The sequence below is a fragment of the Doryrhamphus excisus genome, chromosome 1, assembly GCF_030265055.1.
Source record: "Doryrhamphus excisus isolate RoL2022-K1 chromosome 1, RoL_Dexc_1.0, whole genome shotgun sequence".
NCBI lineage: Eukaryota > Metazoa > Chordata > Actinopteri > Syngnathiformes > Syngnathidae > Doryrhamphus > Doryrhamphus excisus.
The window spans coordinates 22,256,324-22,277,697 of record NC_080466.1 but is presented as its reverse complement, the minus strand read 5'-3'; the positions used below and the strand labels follow the sequence as shown (position 1 = coordinate 22,277,697).

The window sequence follows — 21,374 nt, the reverse complement described above, 5'->3', positions numbered from 1 at the left end:
TTTATTCTGTGACAATTTTGACTTAATTTTGACTTAATTCCATAATTTTTGCATTTTTTTTTATTTTCTTCTTGTAAATATTCTTACTATAATTATTATTTTATTAATGTTTTGACTTTATTATAACTTTGTATGTTTCCCATATTGTTATGATTTGAAAAAGTAACATCTTTTTTTACTATTTAAACTTTATGTGAGTAAAATAATATTTTTCTTCATAGTATATTACAACGTTATTCATCTTTTATATTTTGACTTTGTTCTTCTAAAATGACAGCTGTTTTTTTCAATTTTAAAAGTTTTCTTGTGCAATTATGTTTTGGCCATGGGCCAAAATAAAACAGCCATGGGTCTCTAATGACCCCCCAGGCACCTCTTTGGACACCCCTGATTTAACAACTTTTACCTTTATTGAAGAATCTTGGTGAAGACGACAAGGCGCAACAAGGGAGGAAAGTACGGGGCGCCAGCTTCCTAATATGAGTTCTTGGATTCAACAGTGTTTCTTAAAAATCAAAACCAAATCGTGCAAAAACCGGGCTATGATTTGACCGTATATAATTATTAAAACATAATTATACCATACAGGTGCATGACGTAAAAGTCAAAGCCATGACAACAACAGCAATGGAGTTTCTAAAAGGTTTTATTGAATGCATTACAATGTTTACATTTCTATTAAATAAATGATCTAACTACTCCTTTCATTGGATGCAAATCTCACTTTCAGTTCACTGATCATTTCAGTGTTGGAATATAAATGTCCCGGACGAGACACATTAGATCGTTGACATAGTAGTTACCAATAATAAGCTGTCATGGTTGCAAGTGCGGAAATATCCTCGCTCTTTGTTAGTAATCTTTGGAAAAACATGTGTTTTTTGTCAAGTAATATTCCTATACTGTCAGTGTCTTGGTGAGCCCCCCTTTTTAAAAGTGTGTTATTTGGCAAGTTTATACTGCAACTTACGACACTGAAACTGTCTGACTCGGGCGTCCTGGTGTATTTTTTTTTTTCCAATATATATATATGTTTGTTTGTTTTTTCTTAGATCTCTGAATGCATCGCAACTGGGCTGTTGAGGTTGTCTCAGGCTTCCATCAGTACATTGTTACCGCATTTGCCTACGGCCTGAGGATGCTTCGACATGGTGATGAGACGACCGAGGATCGAACCAGCAACCAGCAACAAGTCTAGAGCCACAAGAGTCTGATGGTGTTCAATGTTCATTTGTCATTTACGATTATGTCACATTGATTTCTGCATGTAAAACTATAATTATCTCGATAAAATGTTGTTTTTTATTCATAATTTTGGGTGTCTAGAAGGAATTAATTGGATCAGCATTTTTTTTCTGAGGGGAAAAATTGCTTTGGTTTTCATATGTTTTGTTTTTAGTCTTGACTTTTCATCAGTCCTATCTTGTCTTTGAGCATGACCTTCATTGGTTCAGCTCTAGACCAGAGCACCAGAATAGGACAGCCCTAGACCGGAGCATGAACTCCATCAATTCATGCTCACAGACCAGATAGAACAGCTTTAATATGAACTGATGAAGTTCATGCTAAAAAACTAGATATGGCAGCTCTAGACCAGAGCACCAGAATAGGACAGCCCTAGACCAGAGCATGAACGGCATCTATTTATGCTCAAAGACTAGATAGGACAGCTCCATACCAAAGCTCTAGAACAGGACTGATCTGGAGTCTGTAGAATAGGCCACATGCTTAAAGACAGGCAGGACAGTTTAGACCGGAAGTTCAGAATAGGACAGCGCAAGGCCGGAGCATGAACTAAGGATTTGACAGGATAGCTTTTGAATCAACTCATTAAGGTCATGCTCAAATACTGGATAGGACAGCTCGAGACCAGTGCTCTAGAATAAAGCCCAAATATCATGCTCAAAAACTAGATAGGACTGCTCTAGAACAGAGCTTTAGAAAAAACTGTCCTATCCAGCCTTTGAGCATGACCTTAATCAGTTTATGCCAGGACTGTCCTTTCTCGCCTTTGAGCATGAACTACATCAGTTCATGCTCTCGCCTCTATGAGAAATGATGGAGCAGTTCAGTTGCAATGGATTGAATGCCTCAAGAACCCTTGAGTTGTGTTTATTGTTGTACAGACAAGTTCTTTAACATTTTTTCACATGCGTAGAATTACGTTGTTAGGCTTTTAGCAACTTGACTGGAATTGTGCTAATGTCCAAAAACTAGAAAAAGTCATCATCTAGTGAGAAGTGGCTGTTATTCCCTGTCATGTATCTTTACAGCAACATACAAGTTGGTTTCCTGCCAAGCTCTTTATCATAAAACTTTACTGCACTCTCTGGTTGTGTTTGTGTCCAGCAGGGGTGTCCAAAGGGCGGCCTGGCGGTGATTCCGCGGATCAGTAGATTCTAAAAATAATGATTGAATTATTCAAGAGATACAAAGTTAGATAGAGACACTTTTTTTTTTGTCACCTGTAACACACAAAGCTAAAATGTGGATACCTCAGTGGTGCCTCGGTTTTTGTTCGACAAAAAACAAAATGGATTTTAGCAAAAATTTTCAACAAACATACGATTCATTTTAGAATGAATAAACTGGGACATATGAAAAGCAAGAAGAGTGTACAAAACTCGAGGCAAAATTTTTGCGAAAACAAACAAATCATACAAAACTTGGGCATAAGAAAAAGAAAATATATATATATATATATATATATATATATATATATATATATATATTCCATATACGAAACCCGAGGCAAAGTCTTTGATGAAAATTTACAAATCACACAAAACTCACAACAATTGACACAGTATACAAAAGCAGAGGCACAATTCTGGCTACATTTTTGTCAAACACATATAAAACCGGGGCATACAAAAACCAAGACAGCATAGAAAACCGAGGCGAAATTTTTGTGAAAACATCCCAATCATATGAAACTATCGAGACAGTAGACAAAAACCAAAGCAAAATCAAAAACATCCAAATCTTACGACACTGGACAATACAAAGACCAACGTTTGACCGTACTGACCTCAATTGGTTTTAGCATCTTTAATTTACAAAATGGATTAAAGTGCTTCACCCCCTTTCCTTCCGGTTTTCTCTGTGGACACCCCTGGTGTAAAGCGTGTTGAATTTATAGATTTGGAGTATATAACACTGGGCAATAAAATACTGAGTCAGGTATTAAAACTAATGTACTAAGTTGCAGTAGCCTATTGAAAAATGTCTTCTAGAAAGTCAAACAATGGCCAAAAAGTATACTTGTGTGTTGGCCCAGTCAGTAAATAGCACCAGTACAGTTGTTGACGAAAGGGTATATGTATAAATGCACAAAAGCCACATAGCTATGGCAGCTATAGCAGGCACAATTGTGGTATTTACCGGGATTTTTCAGTCCTTTGAGACCAGTGTACGAGAGACAAGTCGTTGGGAAATAGAAGGGGTTGCAGAGTTATCGTTTGGTGATAAAGTAAATCTTTTCTGGGCTCTGGCTGACTGATAGTTTAGTGTTTTAGAATTTTTTTTACAGACTGTTGCAGAGATGTTGTAAAAAATGTAATCATCCGGTCGTATAAGAGGATTTTGGCATGACCCTTTTTTTGTTTTCATCTTCATTTCTTTTTATTGCTGGCTGAAGTGGACTGAACTGTTGTTACTTTGCAATATCTGCTTTGTTGCTGGACCTTTTATCTACATCATACAACATTTAGTATATTTTTACTGCCACTTGTTCAAGCACCTATTTCTACGACTATGGGCGTGACGTTCACATAGTAGAAACAATACCTGGCAAGTGCTCAAAAGACTTACAGAGTAACAAAACAACAACAAAAAACTCATTTCCATTTCAAACTTCCCTTTGTTGCATGAGCTCAAGTACCGTTAGCCCCAAATGACGTGAGACTGCGTGGGGATTCCATGTTTGGATCAGCTCATGAGCACCAATAGAACTTAGCTGCTCCAGTACCCTCAACGCAACCCCCGGTTTTTCAATCCCTCAGCGTCGCAGTCATTAACTGGTGGCAGTCCAGTTCCCCTCGCAGCTCCAGCGGGCCTGGAAGCCTCATGCCCGTCTTCTGATCCACACACCAGCACTTTCCTCGCTGACCGTCACGTGCAGGATGGCACTGTTGGAACAAAGTAGAGAAATTCCTAACAATCTTCTGTATTAGCTACGGGTCATAAATCCCTCATTTTTTTGCGGTTAATCAGTTCCAACGATAAGTGAATTTCCACAAAGTAGGATTCCTTATTTATAAATGAAATATATTTGTAGTTGGACCATAGCACCTGTTTAAGACCTTTTAAATATGTTTTTAATATTGTTACAGCACTCTAGACATAGTAATAGTAATAACGTAATTGTATTACCCAATAGAATAGGTAAAAGAGAACATAAGACTTGTGCTGGTGAGTGTTCTGGTAAATATGTTCTGGTGAAGTGATGCAACTGTATCGTGCCTGTCGTGAGGTCATGCCAACCTGCAATATCAAATAAAAACCTAAGTCTGGTCTGGTGGTAATTACAGTAACATTACTGACACCTAGATAGAATACTACATGGCATTGCAACGTTTTTGAACACATCTTCAGAATGCCTTATATTTTTTAGTTAATCTTGCCATTTTTATGCTTGAAAATGCTTCATTTGGGAAAAAATGAGCTTAAATTTTGACTAATTGTCTGATCACTTCTAGTTTCCTTTAACAGCAGTATTTTCTTTTTTTTTTTGATGCGCGATTAACGTACACTCCTCCTGTTTGACCCTCGGCCCCCACAATAGTTTGGTTGAAGCACGGAAACTCTGTAGCCATAAGCTGGAACAAATATTGCTGGGAAACGGAGAAAGAAAAGAGTATTTAAATTGGTAAAGTTAGCTTCAAAGCCCCGGCAGATGGCTCTTGTAGCAAGACCAAAGTTATTAGTGCAGGTGCAGGTATTGTTTTTATTGTCATATCCAGTGCTACCTTGACATAAGAGTGGCCCAACTAACCAGTGCTTTTCACGTTTTTACATCTCTCTGATGACTGTGGCATTGAACTGCCAGCTAAATCGGAGTTCCAGCTGCTGTCAATGTGATGACCGTGGCTGAAGTCCAGCGTTGTGCTAGCGTTAGCCATTTAGCATGGAACTACCACAATGATGCACATTAACACACAAAGTCATCAAATCTTACCTTTATGCATTCCCACATAGTATCAGCATTCGGTAGCAAGTATGGGGTGAAAGAAAAAGGGGGAAAATAGATGCAAATACATCCATACAGCCCTCTTTGCATCGGAGAACGGTAGATGCTGCATTCAATGACTGCAGCTTGCATTAAACATTAGGTATTTTCATTTGTACATTTCATGAAGGAAAGGTGCATTGAGGTTTAATAGTAATTGTTTCTGAATGTTCCCAAATAGGCTTTTTACTCACGAACATTTAGAATTTAAAATGTTCCCAAATGGGCTTTTTACTCACGAACATTTAGAATTTAAAACCAGTATCATAAATAAACAAATTTTATTTTGAGCTGAAACTGTAATCACAAAAACATGTTTGTGTCAGTGTGAGAGGTCTCACTTGCTCACATTATGTATTTCCTACAAAAATATGTTTGCTGACTCTATTTGTTAATAGAGTTCCCATAGTTCCCAAATTGATATCCTGTAACATAAAATTTGATGTAATTATCGTTGTAATTGCACATCGAAATGTTGACCACAAAGAGATTTCCCCTATTTATCATAGATAAAAACGTATTTCTATCTGCGATTAATTCTGAGTTGACTATGGACAAAAAATGTGATTAATTAATCAATTGACAGCCCTAATGCAAATGTATCCTATATCATTTATTGTTATTCATTCAATACAGTAAGAATGTGCATATTACAGACATAATTATTAATGGATTAACAATCTAACCAAGACTCGTTAGTTAAAACAGTGATTCATCTGATAAAAAAATTCAATCATTTGACAGCTTTATTAATGAATATATTTTTGATGGTGTGAAGCCGCAAAATTCTAAATGCAAAATGTTCACTGTGTTATCACATATTTATAAATTATTACTGACTTCAGATGAATGAGATTTCTGAAGAAAAACAGCCCCGTTTAAAGGAGCTCAATTATCTGCGGATTTGTGAGGCCATGAATGCTGAATGATGAATGACAAATGTGCGTGGATCCGCATCTTGTTATTCACATTGGTAGAACCCTCCTTCTCACAATGTGAATACTGATAATGCGTATCAGGAAACCACTGATCATATTGGTGAAACAGTCTCTAGAGATGTTAAAACAAAAATAAACTTGCTGAAACTAAGAGGTTGTGGTAGAATAACTGTAGAATCGATTTATTGGATCAATCATTACCAAAATATTTCAAACTGTTGACCATTTTATTCAAGTCACTGGCGATTGTGTCTAAGCTTCCCACAGTACAAGCTCCATGTGTTTATTCAGTGGTGCACATTTTCATAGGGCCTTTACAGGCCAGTTAACAAGCCTGCAACTCTTCCATAAAATGATCTAAGTTGTCCCTCATGACCCGAGCTTTATTTCCCGATAGTTTTTATCACAGCTTCTAACACTCAACAGATTTCTCTGAATTTCTGCAGACAGAGATACTTGACGTTGCACAATAAGTCCGTCATTTGAGGACTTTGCAGAGCTTTGCCTTTATCACCGCATCTCCTGCTTTGATTGCATACACAGCTCGGAGCAATCTAATCTCTCCTTTCCCTCTCTGTCTCGTGCGGCTTATCTGCATAGTTGCCGAATCCTGGAAAAACGTAATAAACTAAAAGAGACGACATCCAAAGGCTAATTGCATCCATCGTTGCAATGCAGTGCTTATTGTCCGCAGCTGAGCAGTGCATTTTATATGCATACTTCCACTCTTCATTTCTCAAAGTAAATCATTTTCCGTGTGACCTTCAAAAACAAGAACTTAGTGATCTCAAAGGGGTGGCTACTTGGACCGGTTCTTGTTGATCATATTTAATCTGCTGCAGGCATGTTTTGTATTTTGGCTCAGATGTTGTTTGAAAGGACCTACTTCAAGTCCAAACATCATCATTTTTCTAGGAGATGAATAACAGCCACGGATTGTGCCCTTGATGCCACATACCTGTTTAGCATGGAAATCTCCGTTCTTGTCACAGTTGGGAATGGGAATTGTGAAGAGGTCATCGTGTGTGCGGGAATTGGATGCCAATCTGTCCAGCGCTCTCTGTAGCTCGGCACGACATGGAGCCTGAAGGCGATATTGTTGACAGTGAGGATTGAAGTCATGTGCAGCGGGACCCAACCAGTCCACAACCAGTTCATGTCGACCAACGCATCAGGTCTGCTTATGACTGAAAAGTACCCACTTAAGTCAACATACAGCGCCCTCCAAAAGTAATGGAAAATGTGACTGGTGGCTTTGTTTTGTTGCCCGGGTTTGTCCTATTACGTTACTTATTCAAATCAACAATTACAAATGAATGTCTACACCCAGTTTCACATTGGGTAGGATAGGTTTTCCTTGTGTAGATTGTATTTACAGGTGAAAACAACATGAAAGCCATTTGGGATGAAGAAGAAATAAACCATTGGTGTAATACGTCACAGATGTGGAACACATAGACCAATCAGCAGTTAGTGACATCAGCAATAACCTGTATCATCTTGAACAGAAGTGGAAAGGCTACACCAAAAGACTGTAGTCATAATAATGATGGATTTGATTCTTTCTAGCGCTTTTCAAGGCGCACCCAAAGCACTTCACAACGAAGTGAACCCATTATTCATTCACACCACTGGTGGTCATCTTCATCTGTGGCTCTGGCTACCCTGGGGTAGTCTATGGCACAGCTACCCTAGGGTAGTATATGGCACAGCGACCCTGGGGTAGTATATGGCACAGCGACCCTAGGGTAGTATATGGCACAGCGACCCTGGGGTAGTATATGGCACAGCGACCCTAGGGTAGTATATGGCACAGCGACCCTGGGGTAGTATATTGCACAGCGACCCTGGGATAGTATATGGCACAGCGACCCTGGGGTAGTATATGGCACAGCGACCCTAGGGTAGTATATGGCACAGCTACCCTGGGGTAGTATATTGCACAGCGACCCTGGGATAGTATATGGCACAGCGACCCTGGGGTAGTATATGGCACAGCGACCCTAGGGTAGTATATGGCACAGCGACCCTGGGGTTGTATATTGCACAGCGACCCTGGGGTAGTATATTGCACAGCGACCCTGGGATAGTATATGTCACAGCGACCCTGGGGTAGTCTGTGGCAGAGACACAACAACAGTGACTGGGTGACAGGAGCTAGCATCCAATCACCAACCTTCCTGCTATACCTACTGAGCCACTGACTCCCTATTGAGGCTCATCCTTCCTGTTCTTCTTGCAAATGAGTGGTTTGCATTTTCTCTACCTGAGACCTGGGAGTTTAATAGTTCTGTTTATGATCTCGGGATTTCTTCCCGGTTGCGTTCTTCTGGACAGAGATAGATGTTGTTCCTGCTGGTACCATCCACTCAGTTTAGGAGCTGGTATATTAGAATAATATTTTGGTACTTGTCCATTCTCATTACAGACACACCCATAGTTCTTACACACACACACTAACATGAAAACACTGTTGTTTGATGATGATGATGATGATGATGATGATGATGATGCTACGTTAGAGTCGCATGCCAAGGCCTTTTTCTGTGAATTCTTGCGAATGCCTGGACGACTGTACAGTATTTTTTAGAGTTTTATTGTATATAAGCGAGCCACCTGTGATGTTTTGTGTGAAAGTGCCTCTCGAGGTTCTATTTAATCGATACCGTGTTCACACACTGGTAAATGCATATTTTGTAGTCCAGTGTGAAACAACCTCTTTTCCGTGTTTACTTTCCTGCTGTCTTCTTCTTCTGTTGCCTCATTGTGACACGTACCCCTAGCTATTCCCCCCTGCAGAGCGAAGGAAGTACTGCATGAACAAGCACTTCTCGCGTTGGACTGAATACTTTGCATTATGTGGGTGAAGTTTGGCGGACTGAATTATGGTTGCCGATTGAGGGATGTACAGTATATCGTTTCTCTCACCAGTGCTGCCTTGGCTTCCTCCCGTGCCGTGTTGCTTCTCTGATTTGTGGATTTTGGTGGGTGTCGTGCCAGGGTCTTCTGTATGCACCACTTGTCTTGTGGACTGCATCGGATGTTGCTGTTGTTGGGATGATCAGGGATGATTTCATCCTGCTGCTCCATCACTAAAGGCAACAAGAAGTAGGTAGAAGTGAAACATTCATCTGTGGGGTGTATGTGAGGAACAGTATTTTTATATCTTGGACTTTCAAAAAACACCATACATGTTTTTTAAAATGGCATTCTTCTTGTACGGCTAGGGTTAGTGCAGTGCACCCTTGTTGTGCCACATTCACCTCTGTGTATGGAGTTTTGCAGCCCTGCAGACAGCCAGCTGCTTCCTGAGGAAACGCCACCTCCCTCTTCATCTTCCATCCCTCCACATGGAGCTCGTTAAAGGGTATTTGCATTGTCATAAGTGGGCACTGCTGTGTATATGTGTGTACTGTGTGTACTCCTCCATGCTGCATTTCACCTGTGTCTCGTGAAAGTTGGCAGGTTTTTTTTTCCCCTCCAGCTTATTACCTGTAGCATTTTATAGACTGGCACTGGAATCAAAGCAGCCTCAACTATTAAAGCTCCGCTGACTCTGCAAAGGCACTGCCAGGCATCCAATTAAACACTGCCGGCACACAGACAAGAGGGGATGGTTCTGTTTCCTGTGTAAATGGTTGCATGCTGATTCTACCTTGCCTCAAAACGTGCAGCGAGGTAAACAGAAAGTTAAAGTATACAACAGAGTATTAGGGCCACATTGGAAAAAAATTATACCATAAATAAATAAAGGTTGTACATTTACAAGAAAAAAGTCGTAATAATATGTGTTATACATGTCGGAGGGAAAATAGGGCTTTCCTCTTGCGTCAGGCAGGCTTTTATTTGTAACGTGGCTGCAAAAAACAAACAGGTTAGCATGTATACCCCTTCTCACTTCCACCTTCCTTACCTGCCCAAGGCCAAAGGTCACATCAGCTGTCTCAGGCAACCCCTGTAACATAAAGTTACGAGTTTTTTCTTGTAAATTTACAACTTTCAAGTTCTTCTGGTACATTTATACATTTATATTCTGGAATGTCAGATTACTTTCATACTCTGTCCTAACAGGCATTGCCAGACACAGCTATGGAAAGGGGGGAACTTATCTGACCTTTGGCCTTGGGCAAAGATAATGTTGCAACTTTTTTACGCAGAAATTTTCTCGCAAATGTACATCTTGATTCTGGAAATCTCATCTTTTCTTTTTCAAGATGGCCCTTATGCACCGTTATAAGGCATGGAACAGAAGTTCCACAAAAATGACTGCGCTTACTCCTGTGTTACATACTGTTGCCTTTCATGCAGACGTTCGATTCTCGGACAGCGCCCTGACACCCTGCCATTGCAGATGCCCCACAGCCAGATGAATGCTAATGTGGTAGTGTCACAAATCTGGTGTAAAAACGATGATCATTCATGAATTAATAACACAATAAATTAAAATGAACTCAATCATTTGAGTATATCGTCTGCCCTCCTCATCTCCCGCCTCCAAGCAGGCAGCAGGGGGGGTTTCAGCTCCTTGGCGTGTTCATTCCGTAACGGCATGAACGGAGTGAGCCCTTTTATCAGACATACATTCTCTTTGCCTCATGGGCGGAGGCGGGGCCGCTAGCATGCACACAGAGTGCCAAAGAGTATCACATAGCAGTAATTAGTACAATATTCATTCATTCATTCATTTTCTACCGCTTTTTCCTCACGAGGGTCGCGGGGGGTGCTGGAGCCTATCCCAGCTGTCTTTGGGCGAGAGGCGGGGTACACCCTGGACTGGTCGCCAGCCAATCACAGGGAACATATAGACAAACAACCATTCACACTCACATTCATACCTATGGACAATTTGGAGTGGCCAATTAACCTAGCATGTTTTTGGAATGTGGGAGGAAACCGGAGTACCCGGAGAAAACCCACGCATGCACGGGGAGAACATGCAAACTCCACACAGAGATGCCCGAGGGTGGAATTGAACCCTGGTCTCCTAGCTGTGAGGTCTGTGCGCTAACCCCTAGACCACCGCGCCGCCATTAGTACAATATATTATCATATATTTTTTCATTGTAGTTTTCTTAAAATAAATATTCAAATCTTGTCACATCTCGTCTTCCGACATCCCTTGTCTGCAATTCTGCCTACTGAAATCTGCACAGGATGGAGAAACCTCATGCCAATGTTGCAGTCAGGCCCTTTTCGTGTCAAGATTTTCTAAACTTAAGCGTCTCTCTTGGCATGTCTGGAGAGGAAATGTGCCTTTTCTGTTTATTTTCAGTCATTAATCTTTGCTCATCAGCACTTCCTACCACGAGCGCCAACATTGTTTCAGCTGTTTCCTTCGTCCAAACGTGTTCATTCCCTTCTTTTGTCTGTTCACACTCTTCTGATTGCGTGCACCCTGGCTGGAAAAAGGACCAACGTGATTTGGGAGTGTGTCGGGGGTGAAATGTCTTGTTTGTTGCTTCTATAGCTGTTTTGGAGGGAAAGTCATTACTTCTGGATGGCGCTTCCTTTCATTTGGATAATGAGTTCTTGGCTGCAATAAATACTTATGGCGTTGTTATGTCCCCCCCGCTGCCGATGAAATGGCTTGATATAATGATGTGCTTTTATACCCATTCTCTGGGAAACAACCTCCATATTTGCATCACGTTGTTGTCATGTCACTAGATGTTCTCCAGTATTCATCAAATTCTCCTTTGCTGATAACCATGAACATGTAAGCCATTGGGAGTGGGGGGGGGGGGGGGCAGTGCGCGGTAGTGGTCGGAGGTGGGTGGCTGGAGCTGACCATCGACCTACGTATAACAACAGAGTGGGCGTGGTCGCGGTAAGAGGGGACTGTAAAATGCCAGCGTTTCGACCAAGAGGAGAAGAATGCAGATTTACCCTGCACACAAGATTCATGGCGTGTTTTATGAAAATAAACTAACAATAGTGCCCCACTGGGATCCAGTATCATTGAAAAAACTGGAATGAGCAAGAAGGGCCCCTTTAACATCTAGAATTTGTAGTCATCCAGGAGAGTGCAAACACGTAAACACGTAATGAAATATGAAAGAGCAAGCAGAGAGCAAAAGCAGAACATAAAGCTAAGAAGTTTTATATATATATATATATATATATATATATATATATATATATATATATATATATATATATATATATATATATATATATATATATATATACATAAACACACACACATGTATGCAGATTTCGGGAACAACTGCATCTCAGCTTAGCTTTGTCATATAGGGGAAAATGTCATTTAATTATTAAAAAAATATTAAATATTTAAAAAATTGGTATTTGCTTTTATATTTCAACGCACCTTTTTCCTAATAATATGAATACTTTATTCTTGTAAAATTACATCCTTTTTCTTTTCATATTTTGACTTTGTTGTGGTGATTACTGCCAAATTTTCACATTTTTCTGTTGCATAATAATGCTGTTTTTTTTTTCATTTTTGCTGACTTTTCCTGTTAAATGATATTTTTAGAATGTACCGTGGGCCAATAAAGAAACACACTTTGGGCACCTCTATAGTAATCCATTTTTACAGCTTCACACTGTCATAGTTTTCAAAAATATATTGAATAAATCATCGCTGTTAATAGTCCAAAAATTCTTTTTCTAAAGCAAATTTGACATATTTTGCTGGATTACGCATTTTCAAGCATGAAGGAAGACGCGCATCCAAAGACATTGTGATATATGTAGTATTGTACACTGTCACTAGGTGGCAGTCATGTGACATTGATGAGACAACACGTGTGTGTCTATATTGTGTCCATATTGTTTATTGTAGCATTACCATTTAAATAAAAACATCTCTTTTCTTTAATGTTTCAAGCTTACGCAAGAAAAATAACATTTATTTTTCTTTTCTTATTAAATTTTATTTTTAGAATGCAGCACAGGCCAACGAAAAAACAGCCGCGGGCCGCGCTTTGGACACCCATGCCCTACATAGCTTGAGTGATATGTGACACAGGAGAGCAGAGGTCAAAGGTCAGCGTGTGTTTGTTTTCAGGTCTGCCAGACACTTTGCTGACATCTGACATTTATAACCAAAGTGTTGATTTAAAACCAAGATGGCTAAAGGTTCTGAAGATATGCTCTGTGAAGTTCTAACTTCTGCAAGAAGATCTTGATGCAATCTGCGGCTTGCTCTCAGCTTGGGTTGTCTTGCCCTTAACGCGTTGAAGTAACGTTTCAAATTCCTTCCGTCCAATCTTGCCGTTTTTAATGTTCCTCACACCTGTTCCTGAAGGCACCCTACTTCTTCCCGCAAGCTCACTTTTTCCTGCCCTTCCTTCTTCTGCATTTGCTTGTGTTCCAAAGCATGACTCAGCATATTGTCGGCCATATTTTTAAGCAGCAGAGCTATAAGGCGGCTTTGAGCGGCTTGAATGCATGTATTTAGAATTGGCATAAAAACAGCAGCGGCCACTAGACTGCCTCCGGCATGCTTCAAATGCAATGTGGTTTGCTCTGGATTCTCTCTTGACTTCCCTTCAGTGTGGTCCCATTTAACCCTGGTTCCCTCTTCAAAGAACCTCATTCCAGCGCAGTGAGGACGTTTGAAGACTTTGTGGTGAGACGTCTGCATTTATATGAAGATCAATGAAGGTGTTTCTTGGTTTTAGATTTAGACCATGGGATGTCACGCAAACACATATTCTCATCAACTGCCGATTCCTCATTTCAAGTCGAAAAGAAATGACAAATTTGCTGTGTTGTAGACAAAATGACACGAATGATGTGATTATCTATACTGTACTTTGAAACCACTATGAAGGACAGAAGGACCGCTGGTCTGTTCAGTATGCTCCGCAAGTGACATTCATGGATATTACAGTGATTCAGCATCATTTGTGGATTTTGTTTGGTCAAAGCATCTCATTTAGTACAAGTCAGTAATATTTATAAATAGCGTACAGTGTTTCATTTAAAAAGTGCATTTTGTGTTGTCAAACACCTTTACCATTGGGATCATTTGGGATGACGACCTTTCACATTTCAACCCATACAGTACCGGTACCTGGGAATCAATACCTGGACCGCTTTTGGCTACTTTACTTTAGTGTGTGTTATTGTGGTAATAAATGTTAATTTACTAATTACATTTATTTGCTCTCTATAAACATATATATACTATTATTACTTTTCTCTTCAGATGTTCACTTTATACTATTTTATATATATAATAGTATAGTATAGTATATATATTTATATATATGTATATACTATATATCGTGCGTATATATGTGTGTGTGTGCATATAGTATATACGTATGTATTTATGTATATGTATAAACATTGCAGTTATTTGACAAAATTCTCCAACATGTAAACTGTGTCATGCTTCCTCTTAATGACGCACACATTTCAATCCAGCCTGACATACTCCTATGTCTTTAAATATACCTCTACCTTTACAGATTCATGTCTTTAAATATACCTCTACCTTTACAGATTGATGTCTTTAAATATACCTCTACCTTTACAGATTCATGTCTTTAAATATACCTCTACCTTTACAGATTTATGTCTTTAAATATACCTCTACCTTTACAGATTTATGTCTTTAAATATACCTCTACCTTTACAGATTCATGACAGACTACAAAGTGCAAAAGAAAGTGATGCAAACTTTTCCGTGTACTACATTTACATCTTCTGTCTTTTTGATGGTGGTCATTGAATTGCTTTGAGCTTTGAAGATTTCATTTCCGAATTCAGGCTGGTATCGGTGATATCAGCAATCTGATGCTGATAGTTGGTGTAAATACACCTAACGTGTTGGGTACATTTGAACAAGCAGTGTATTTCAAATCATAACAAAACTCATAAAATAAAGAATATAAGACACCAGAGTAATTCATTAATTTCTATTCAACAACAGCATGCCGTTTAGTCAATATTTCAAATGACTCAAGTATCCCAGTATCTGTATTTTTGGAGGATTGATTTTATAGCCTGAAGCTCTGCTATCAGAGGTGTCAGAGGTCCGTATCAGTCCGCTCATTGCTTATGGTTAGCTAGCTAGTTAGCCACATGCTATTAGCTGTGAAGCCTTTCCTTACAGAAGCTACCAGCCGGATAATACAACTTTCTTCAGCTCTTTCGTGTTGTAGGTAATGTTTTAATATATGTTTAAATGACTTCTCGTTTTGTTCTTGTTTACACTGCTCATCACAGGCATTGGGAAAAATATCTCGATTGTGGGGTAGATTAGCTTTCACACAATGTGCACTTTCTGCTTTCATTTGTCCCCTTGTTGGTTTAAACATGGCATCGCGCACGGCTTCGTCTTCTTGGTGTGTGAATTGAATGTTGTTAGCAGCGGCACCATGACACTCCACAGGGACAGGCCTTTAGGAACCAAAACCTAGAAAAGTACCGTTATCATTACCTATCGCTAGTGATAATACAGGAGCAACATACACCGTATACATACGGTATATATACACGCTACCGTTCAAAAGTTTGGGATCTTTTGGACATTTTTTGGGCCAGTCTGAGATACGGCTTTTTCTTGGCAGTCCTGCCATGAAGTCCAGCATCCTGAAGTTGCCGCTTCACTGGTGATACTGACCCTGGTGTTTGACGGGTACTCTTCAGTGCAGCTTCCAGGTGACGACCTGTGAGGCGTCTTTGTCTTAAACTGCACACTCAGATATTTGTCTTCTTGCACAGTTGTGCATCGTTTTTCTGTCCTTGTTAGACCCAGTTTGTGCTGCTCTCTGAAGGGAGTAGTTAACAGCATGGTAAGAGATTTTAGTTTTTAGTTTAGATTTTTAGATGGCTTTTCTAATAATCTATTAGCCTTATAAAATGATGAACTTGGATTGGCAGCCATACCAGGTGATTGATGCAGAGGACTGACAGTTGTTGATAGTAGGCCTCTATGCAAAAATGTACATCTTCTTTGAAAATCATCTGATTCAATTTAATTGTGAAATGGATAAAATTGTTTGTGAAATGCATGAAAATGTGTTTTTCTCTGGAAAACAAAGAAATTTGCAAGTGATTCCAAACTTTTGAGCGGTAGTGTAGTACATGTTCATGTCTTTATGGCTCACTGATAACGTTTTTTCACCAAGATTCCACTACAGTTGATGTGTTTTGAAAATGCTAAACAGAAACACTTGATTTGACAGTAAGTCCACCCTCAAAACGTGTAGCAAGTTCAACACAAGTACGGTGAAACCTGGGTTTGTGAACACCACAATTATTATTAACTGTCAATATAGTGATATATATAGCACATCATGACTGGTTCAAGACTCTTCATCCTTGTATTTAGCAAACATCAACTGCTTGTATTGTTTCTTGAATTGGCTCATCGTTGTGCATTGTTTGATTTCCTTACTCAATCCATTCCATAGTTTGATTCCACATACTGAAATGCTATGGCTAGCATAACGTAGTCCTAGCATAGAAGTGTTTCAAATGTACTTCTTCCCTGAGATCATATTTCTCCTCTCTTGTAGAGAAGTATTGGATGACATTTTTAGCTAATTGCTTATTTTTAGCCTTATGCATTATTTTAGCTGTTTGAAGATGAACTATATCAGCAAGTTGAAGTATTTGTGATTTTAGAAATAAGGAGTTAGTATGTTCTCAGTAGGCGGCATTATGAATTATCCTTACTGACCTTTTTTGCAGTACATTTAGTGAGTGAAGATTGCTTTTATAGTTATTAGCCCATATTTCCACACAATAAATTAGATATGGTAGAACCAGAGAGCAATAAAGAGTGTGGAGTGATTTCTGATTGAGAACAAATTTTGCTTTGTTCAATACTGAAATATTCCTTAAATATATTCCTTATAAATATTCCACCTTATGTTGTATATTTGTAATATGAGGTTTCCAGCTCATATTTTCATCTATTGTGATCCCCAGAAATGTATTTTCGTTCACCCTTTCAATGTCTACACCGTCTATTTGTATTTGCTGGTGCGTGTCCTTTCTGCTGTTACCAAACAGCATGATTTTAGTTTTACTTAGGTTCAAGGACAATCTATTATCATCATAATGATTTCGTCTGTACTCCCTCCAGAACAAAAAGCAGTGGTATCATCCGCAAATAATAGCAGCTTTAAGTCTTTCGTAACTTTGATGATATCATTGATGTACAAGTTGAACAGTTTTGGTGCCAGTATTGACCCCTGGGGAACTCCGCACGTAATATATGAACTTGCAGATGTGTATTCTCCTAGCTGTACGTATTGCTTCCTGTCCGCTAAGTAGCTTTTGACCCCGTTCAGAACTAATCCTCTTATTCCGTACCTTTCTAATTTAGTTATTGGGATGTCATGATTGATTGTATCAAAGGCTTTTGTCAGATCCATGAATACTGCGGCTGCACACTTCCTATGATCTATAGTGTTAGGGATTTCCTCCCTAATTTTAATCAGTGGCATGTTAGCTCTGTATCCACACCTACTTTCTGATAGTAATTTGTTCGCATTAATAAATGTATCCAGCCTGTTGCTGAATAGCTTCTCAATAATTTTGGAGAATTGTGGTAGTAAGGAGACTGGCCGATAGTTTGTAAATTGGTGTTTATCACCATTTTTAAAAATTGGAACAACCTTTGCTGTTTTCATTTCTTGGGGAAATCTTCCGGTCTGAAAAGATAAATTACTGATGTACATCAGCGGTTCTACGATCTCGTTAACTCCCGTTTTTATAGTGTCCATTTTGATTCCATTACAATCAGTTGATGTTTTTGCTTTACAATTTTTGACAATGTCGATGATTTCCTTTTTTATTACATCTGTCAGAAACAGAATTAGGATTCCTTTCTATTGTTTCATTCCTTTCCTCACTTGTCCTTTGTTTCGGAATCCCTTCTTCTACTTTGGGACCAATATTGACAGTAGTAATAATAATGTTGTAATAATACTTAATAATAATTAAGTAGTAATATTGAACTTTTCAACTGTTTCGTACATATCATCATTACAGGTGTTTCCCACCATGAAATAATTAGGGTAGTCTGTCTTCTTGTTACTTTTCCTGATAATACTATTTAGTATGCCCCAGGTTGCTCCAATATTGTTTTTGTGCTTGTCTAGTAGTTTTGGGCTAGTTATTAATCACAAAATTTCACTGTTAGCATCCTATTAGCCGTTTTAGTTGTTGCACAGCATTGTAAACTTGTCCACACTTTCGTTAAAAAAGCAGAAATGTTGTCACTCAACACCAGTTGCCCGCCAAGTAACCCAGATCCAAGTCTGGTGTAAAGTCTATGTTGTGTAAAAAGGCGGTGAAACATGGGAGTTCGTTCTGCTATTTATCAATGTCAAAACACAACATTACATCAACAGCAACTCCCAAAAGGCAAGAAACCCGCTGCTAAATTGCCGCACGCTGCTCCGGACACCTCTCATCCAACTGATGTCAAAACAGAAAAGCAGGTGTATAATGTGTTTTTAGTTGGGAATCCACGGAGAACAGGGCAGGGATAGTTTATTTGGTAGAGGTGCAATACAGTACAAGGCACATGCGGCCGCTCTTTTCAACTTGTTATCGAAGCTGAACATAAAAGGATTTATCATACTAGAGCTGTAGATATTGTGTGTGAATGCTGAACTGAAATATATGAACTGAAATGAAATGTTGAAATATCATAGAAATGTGATGAAGTCTATTCCTCAGCCGATGATCAGGTCATACAAACTGAGCCATGCCGCCATGCACAGCATAAGTGGAATGTTACGTGTAATGTTAAATGTTCATTTTCAATGGATTTGACATGTTGCAGAGTAGAAACCAGGAATAATTGTTCAAATATATCAGTTTGCTAGACAAGGGATTGAACCCTTGGGTCCGGAGACGACCAATCTCACACCTGAATAAGTGGAATGTAATGGTAATGGTTTTATTTCATTTGAACATGCATCAGATTACAATTGAATGCATCACATAATCAGTTCCCAGTTCCACATGTCCAAAAGGAGTAGGAAGAAGCAAAGCTTATTAAATCCTACCCCTCCATCTGGTACTTTTACAATCACTAACTGTTACATTTCAGAATCAGAAATGGTTTTATTGGCAGGTATGATCAAACACATACTAGGAATTTGTTTTGGTGAAGTAGGTGCAGACACATCTATTAAAAAATGAAAATACAAAATATACAGAATAAACAGTATAACTATATATAACTATATGTACACAGTCTGTTTTTTGTTTGTTATTCCGGAAGTGCAGTCTGATTGTTTTTCCTAAGAGTCCAAACTGAGCGTTTCTGTAACGCATACAGTGAGTGACAAAGTGGCAGGATGAGGCAGAGGTGGGGTGTGAAGAGTGTCGGGGGGGGGGGGGGGGGGGGGGGGGTTCCGGGTTTGTTTCACTTCCTGCCTTTGTAATATAATTTAAGTTTAATTTTTTCATCTTATTAATTCATTTATTTTTAAAATTTATTTATTTATTTATTTATTATTATTATTTGTCACGTACCAAAGTACTGCGGTAATGGAAAATGTCAAAATTATTTTTCGCTATTGAAGGCACCCTTTAATCTGTCTGTCTTAATTTGTTTTTAGCAGACTAAAAATGGTGGCATTTGAAACAGCGGGATTGATAATAACTAAGAACCATCAGATTGGGAAACAAGCACCAGATCCTGTCCAATGAGCAGAATAAGACTCAGGAAGGAGAGATGGAAGGGATTACAGCTGCAGCAGTGAAAATTTTCCTTGCGGCCTTTCACAAGCTAATGATGGACAAGCTATTCCAGAGATAACAAAGGAGAAATTGGAGGAACGAAAAGAGATTTCAGAGCAACAAAGGGAGATTGCAGAGCAAGCCAAAAAAGTCCACAGACAGATGTAAAAGATTGCATGACAAAGAATAAACATCATTTTATTTTTAAAATCATCCAAAAAAAACAACATTTCTATTGATAAACAGAACAAATTGTTAGGAATATCAGTGCCAGGATTTTTAAGAAATTCATCTCTCAAGAAGGAAGAAAAACAAGAGATAAAATGTAGTGGATGAGTCAGATCCAAGCACATGCATGAATGATGGTGACTGGGCTCCAATTTAAACCCGTGGAGATTAATACCTAAAAGCGGAGAAGCAGATGAACTGGATGTTGTCTTGACAAAGCAACTGGTGGCTGGCATTTTGCAATCAAACGAGGTGGAAGTGGATGTAAACATGGGGCCATGCACTGTACGGAAGAAATACCAACACCGTATTAAAATGAAATGTGTGGCATGAAGAAGCTAAAGTTGTTTGCTATCAAGGAATTGGACATTATTGAAGGTCCAACCAACTAGACTCTAAAGCACATGGAATACATAACGGACATACACTAAGTTTTCTACATCCGAGAACAGCAGCACGACAATAAAAAGAACACAAAGCTCTGGAACTGGAAACCTTCCACTACATTGACTATAAATATGTAACTATTACATTTATAACAGAACAAGGACGCTAAGGCTAGTTTAAGAAACAGTATGAGCATATGTTTGTATTTAGTTTTTACAAGGTAAGATGAGGAAGCAGAATGCTGAGAAGCATCATTAAAAGTATTCATTCAGTATACTGTGCAGTGGACTCCTTCCTAAGAAGGAGTGAACTATCTTCCAGGAATGAAGTCAATGAGAACAGTGTGGCATCAGGGGTTGCTTTTCTACCACTTAACAAACTGGAAGCAGTACATCATCATGCTTGGAAATACTAGTTTGCGGTGTACTGTGACCATCTTTATAAAATGTCTATATAAACTAGTTGAAGCACTTGTGAATTTGCGTGAGAATTCTGAAGTGCAGTGTAGCAATATGGAGACGACCACTCCACCACCTGAAACACGTACATGTGCACAGAAAATCAGGCGTAATAATAAGAAGAAGAAGTCGAGGACTAAATAGATGGAAAATTCCCACAATGGCATCTGGTAGGCTAGAAAATCCAAGTGTTTCCTGGTCTTGCAGATGTCATGTGTGAATGTTAGTATTATTTTCTGATGACACTACTGCATTTCAGGGGAGAACTAATGACCGCAGTGGAAATGAACAAAGAAAAAGCTGCTTTTCATTTAACTTAAATAAAACCAAAGAACCGCTATTACTCCAACACAAATAAATATAGCTGTGGTGTAGACATCGACAGGGCATATGAAAACAGATCCGTTTTTAGGAGTCGTTGTAGATCAAATGATTAAATCTCAC

General features: G+C 39.0%; 1 protein-coding gene across 1 annotated transcript in view; it reads right to left on the bottom strand.

Annotated features, from left to right (window-relative positions):
• Positions 1-672: 672 nt before the first annotated feature.
• The window catches only part of LOC131125276 (insulin-like growth factor-binding protein 4), a 26,781-nt gene continuing 6,079 nt past the window's right edge, over positions 673-21,374 (bottom strand). Inside the window, exons 2-4 of the mRNA XM_058066668.1 lie at positions 9,097-9,260; positions 7,127-7,252; positions 673-4,130 (exon numbers count right to left, since the gene is read on the bottom strand). Of these exons, the coding sequence (XP_057922651.1) occupies positions 3,993-4,130; positions 7,127-7,252; positions 9,097-9,260 (428 nt within the window). The 3' untranslated portion in view covers positions 673-3,992. The remainder of the gene's footprint in view (positions 4,131-7,126; positions 7,253-9,096; positions 9,261-21,374) is intronic.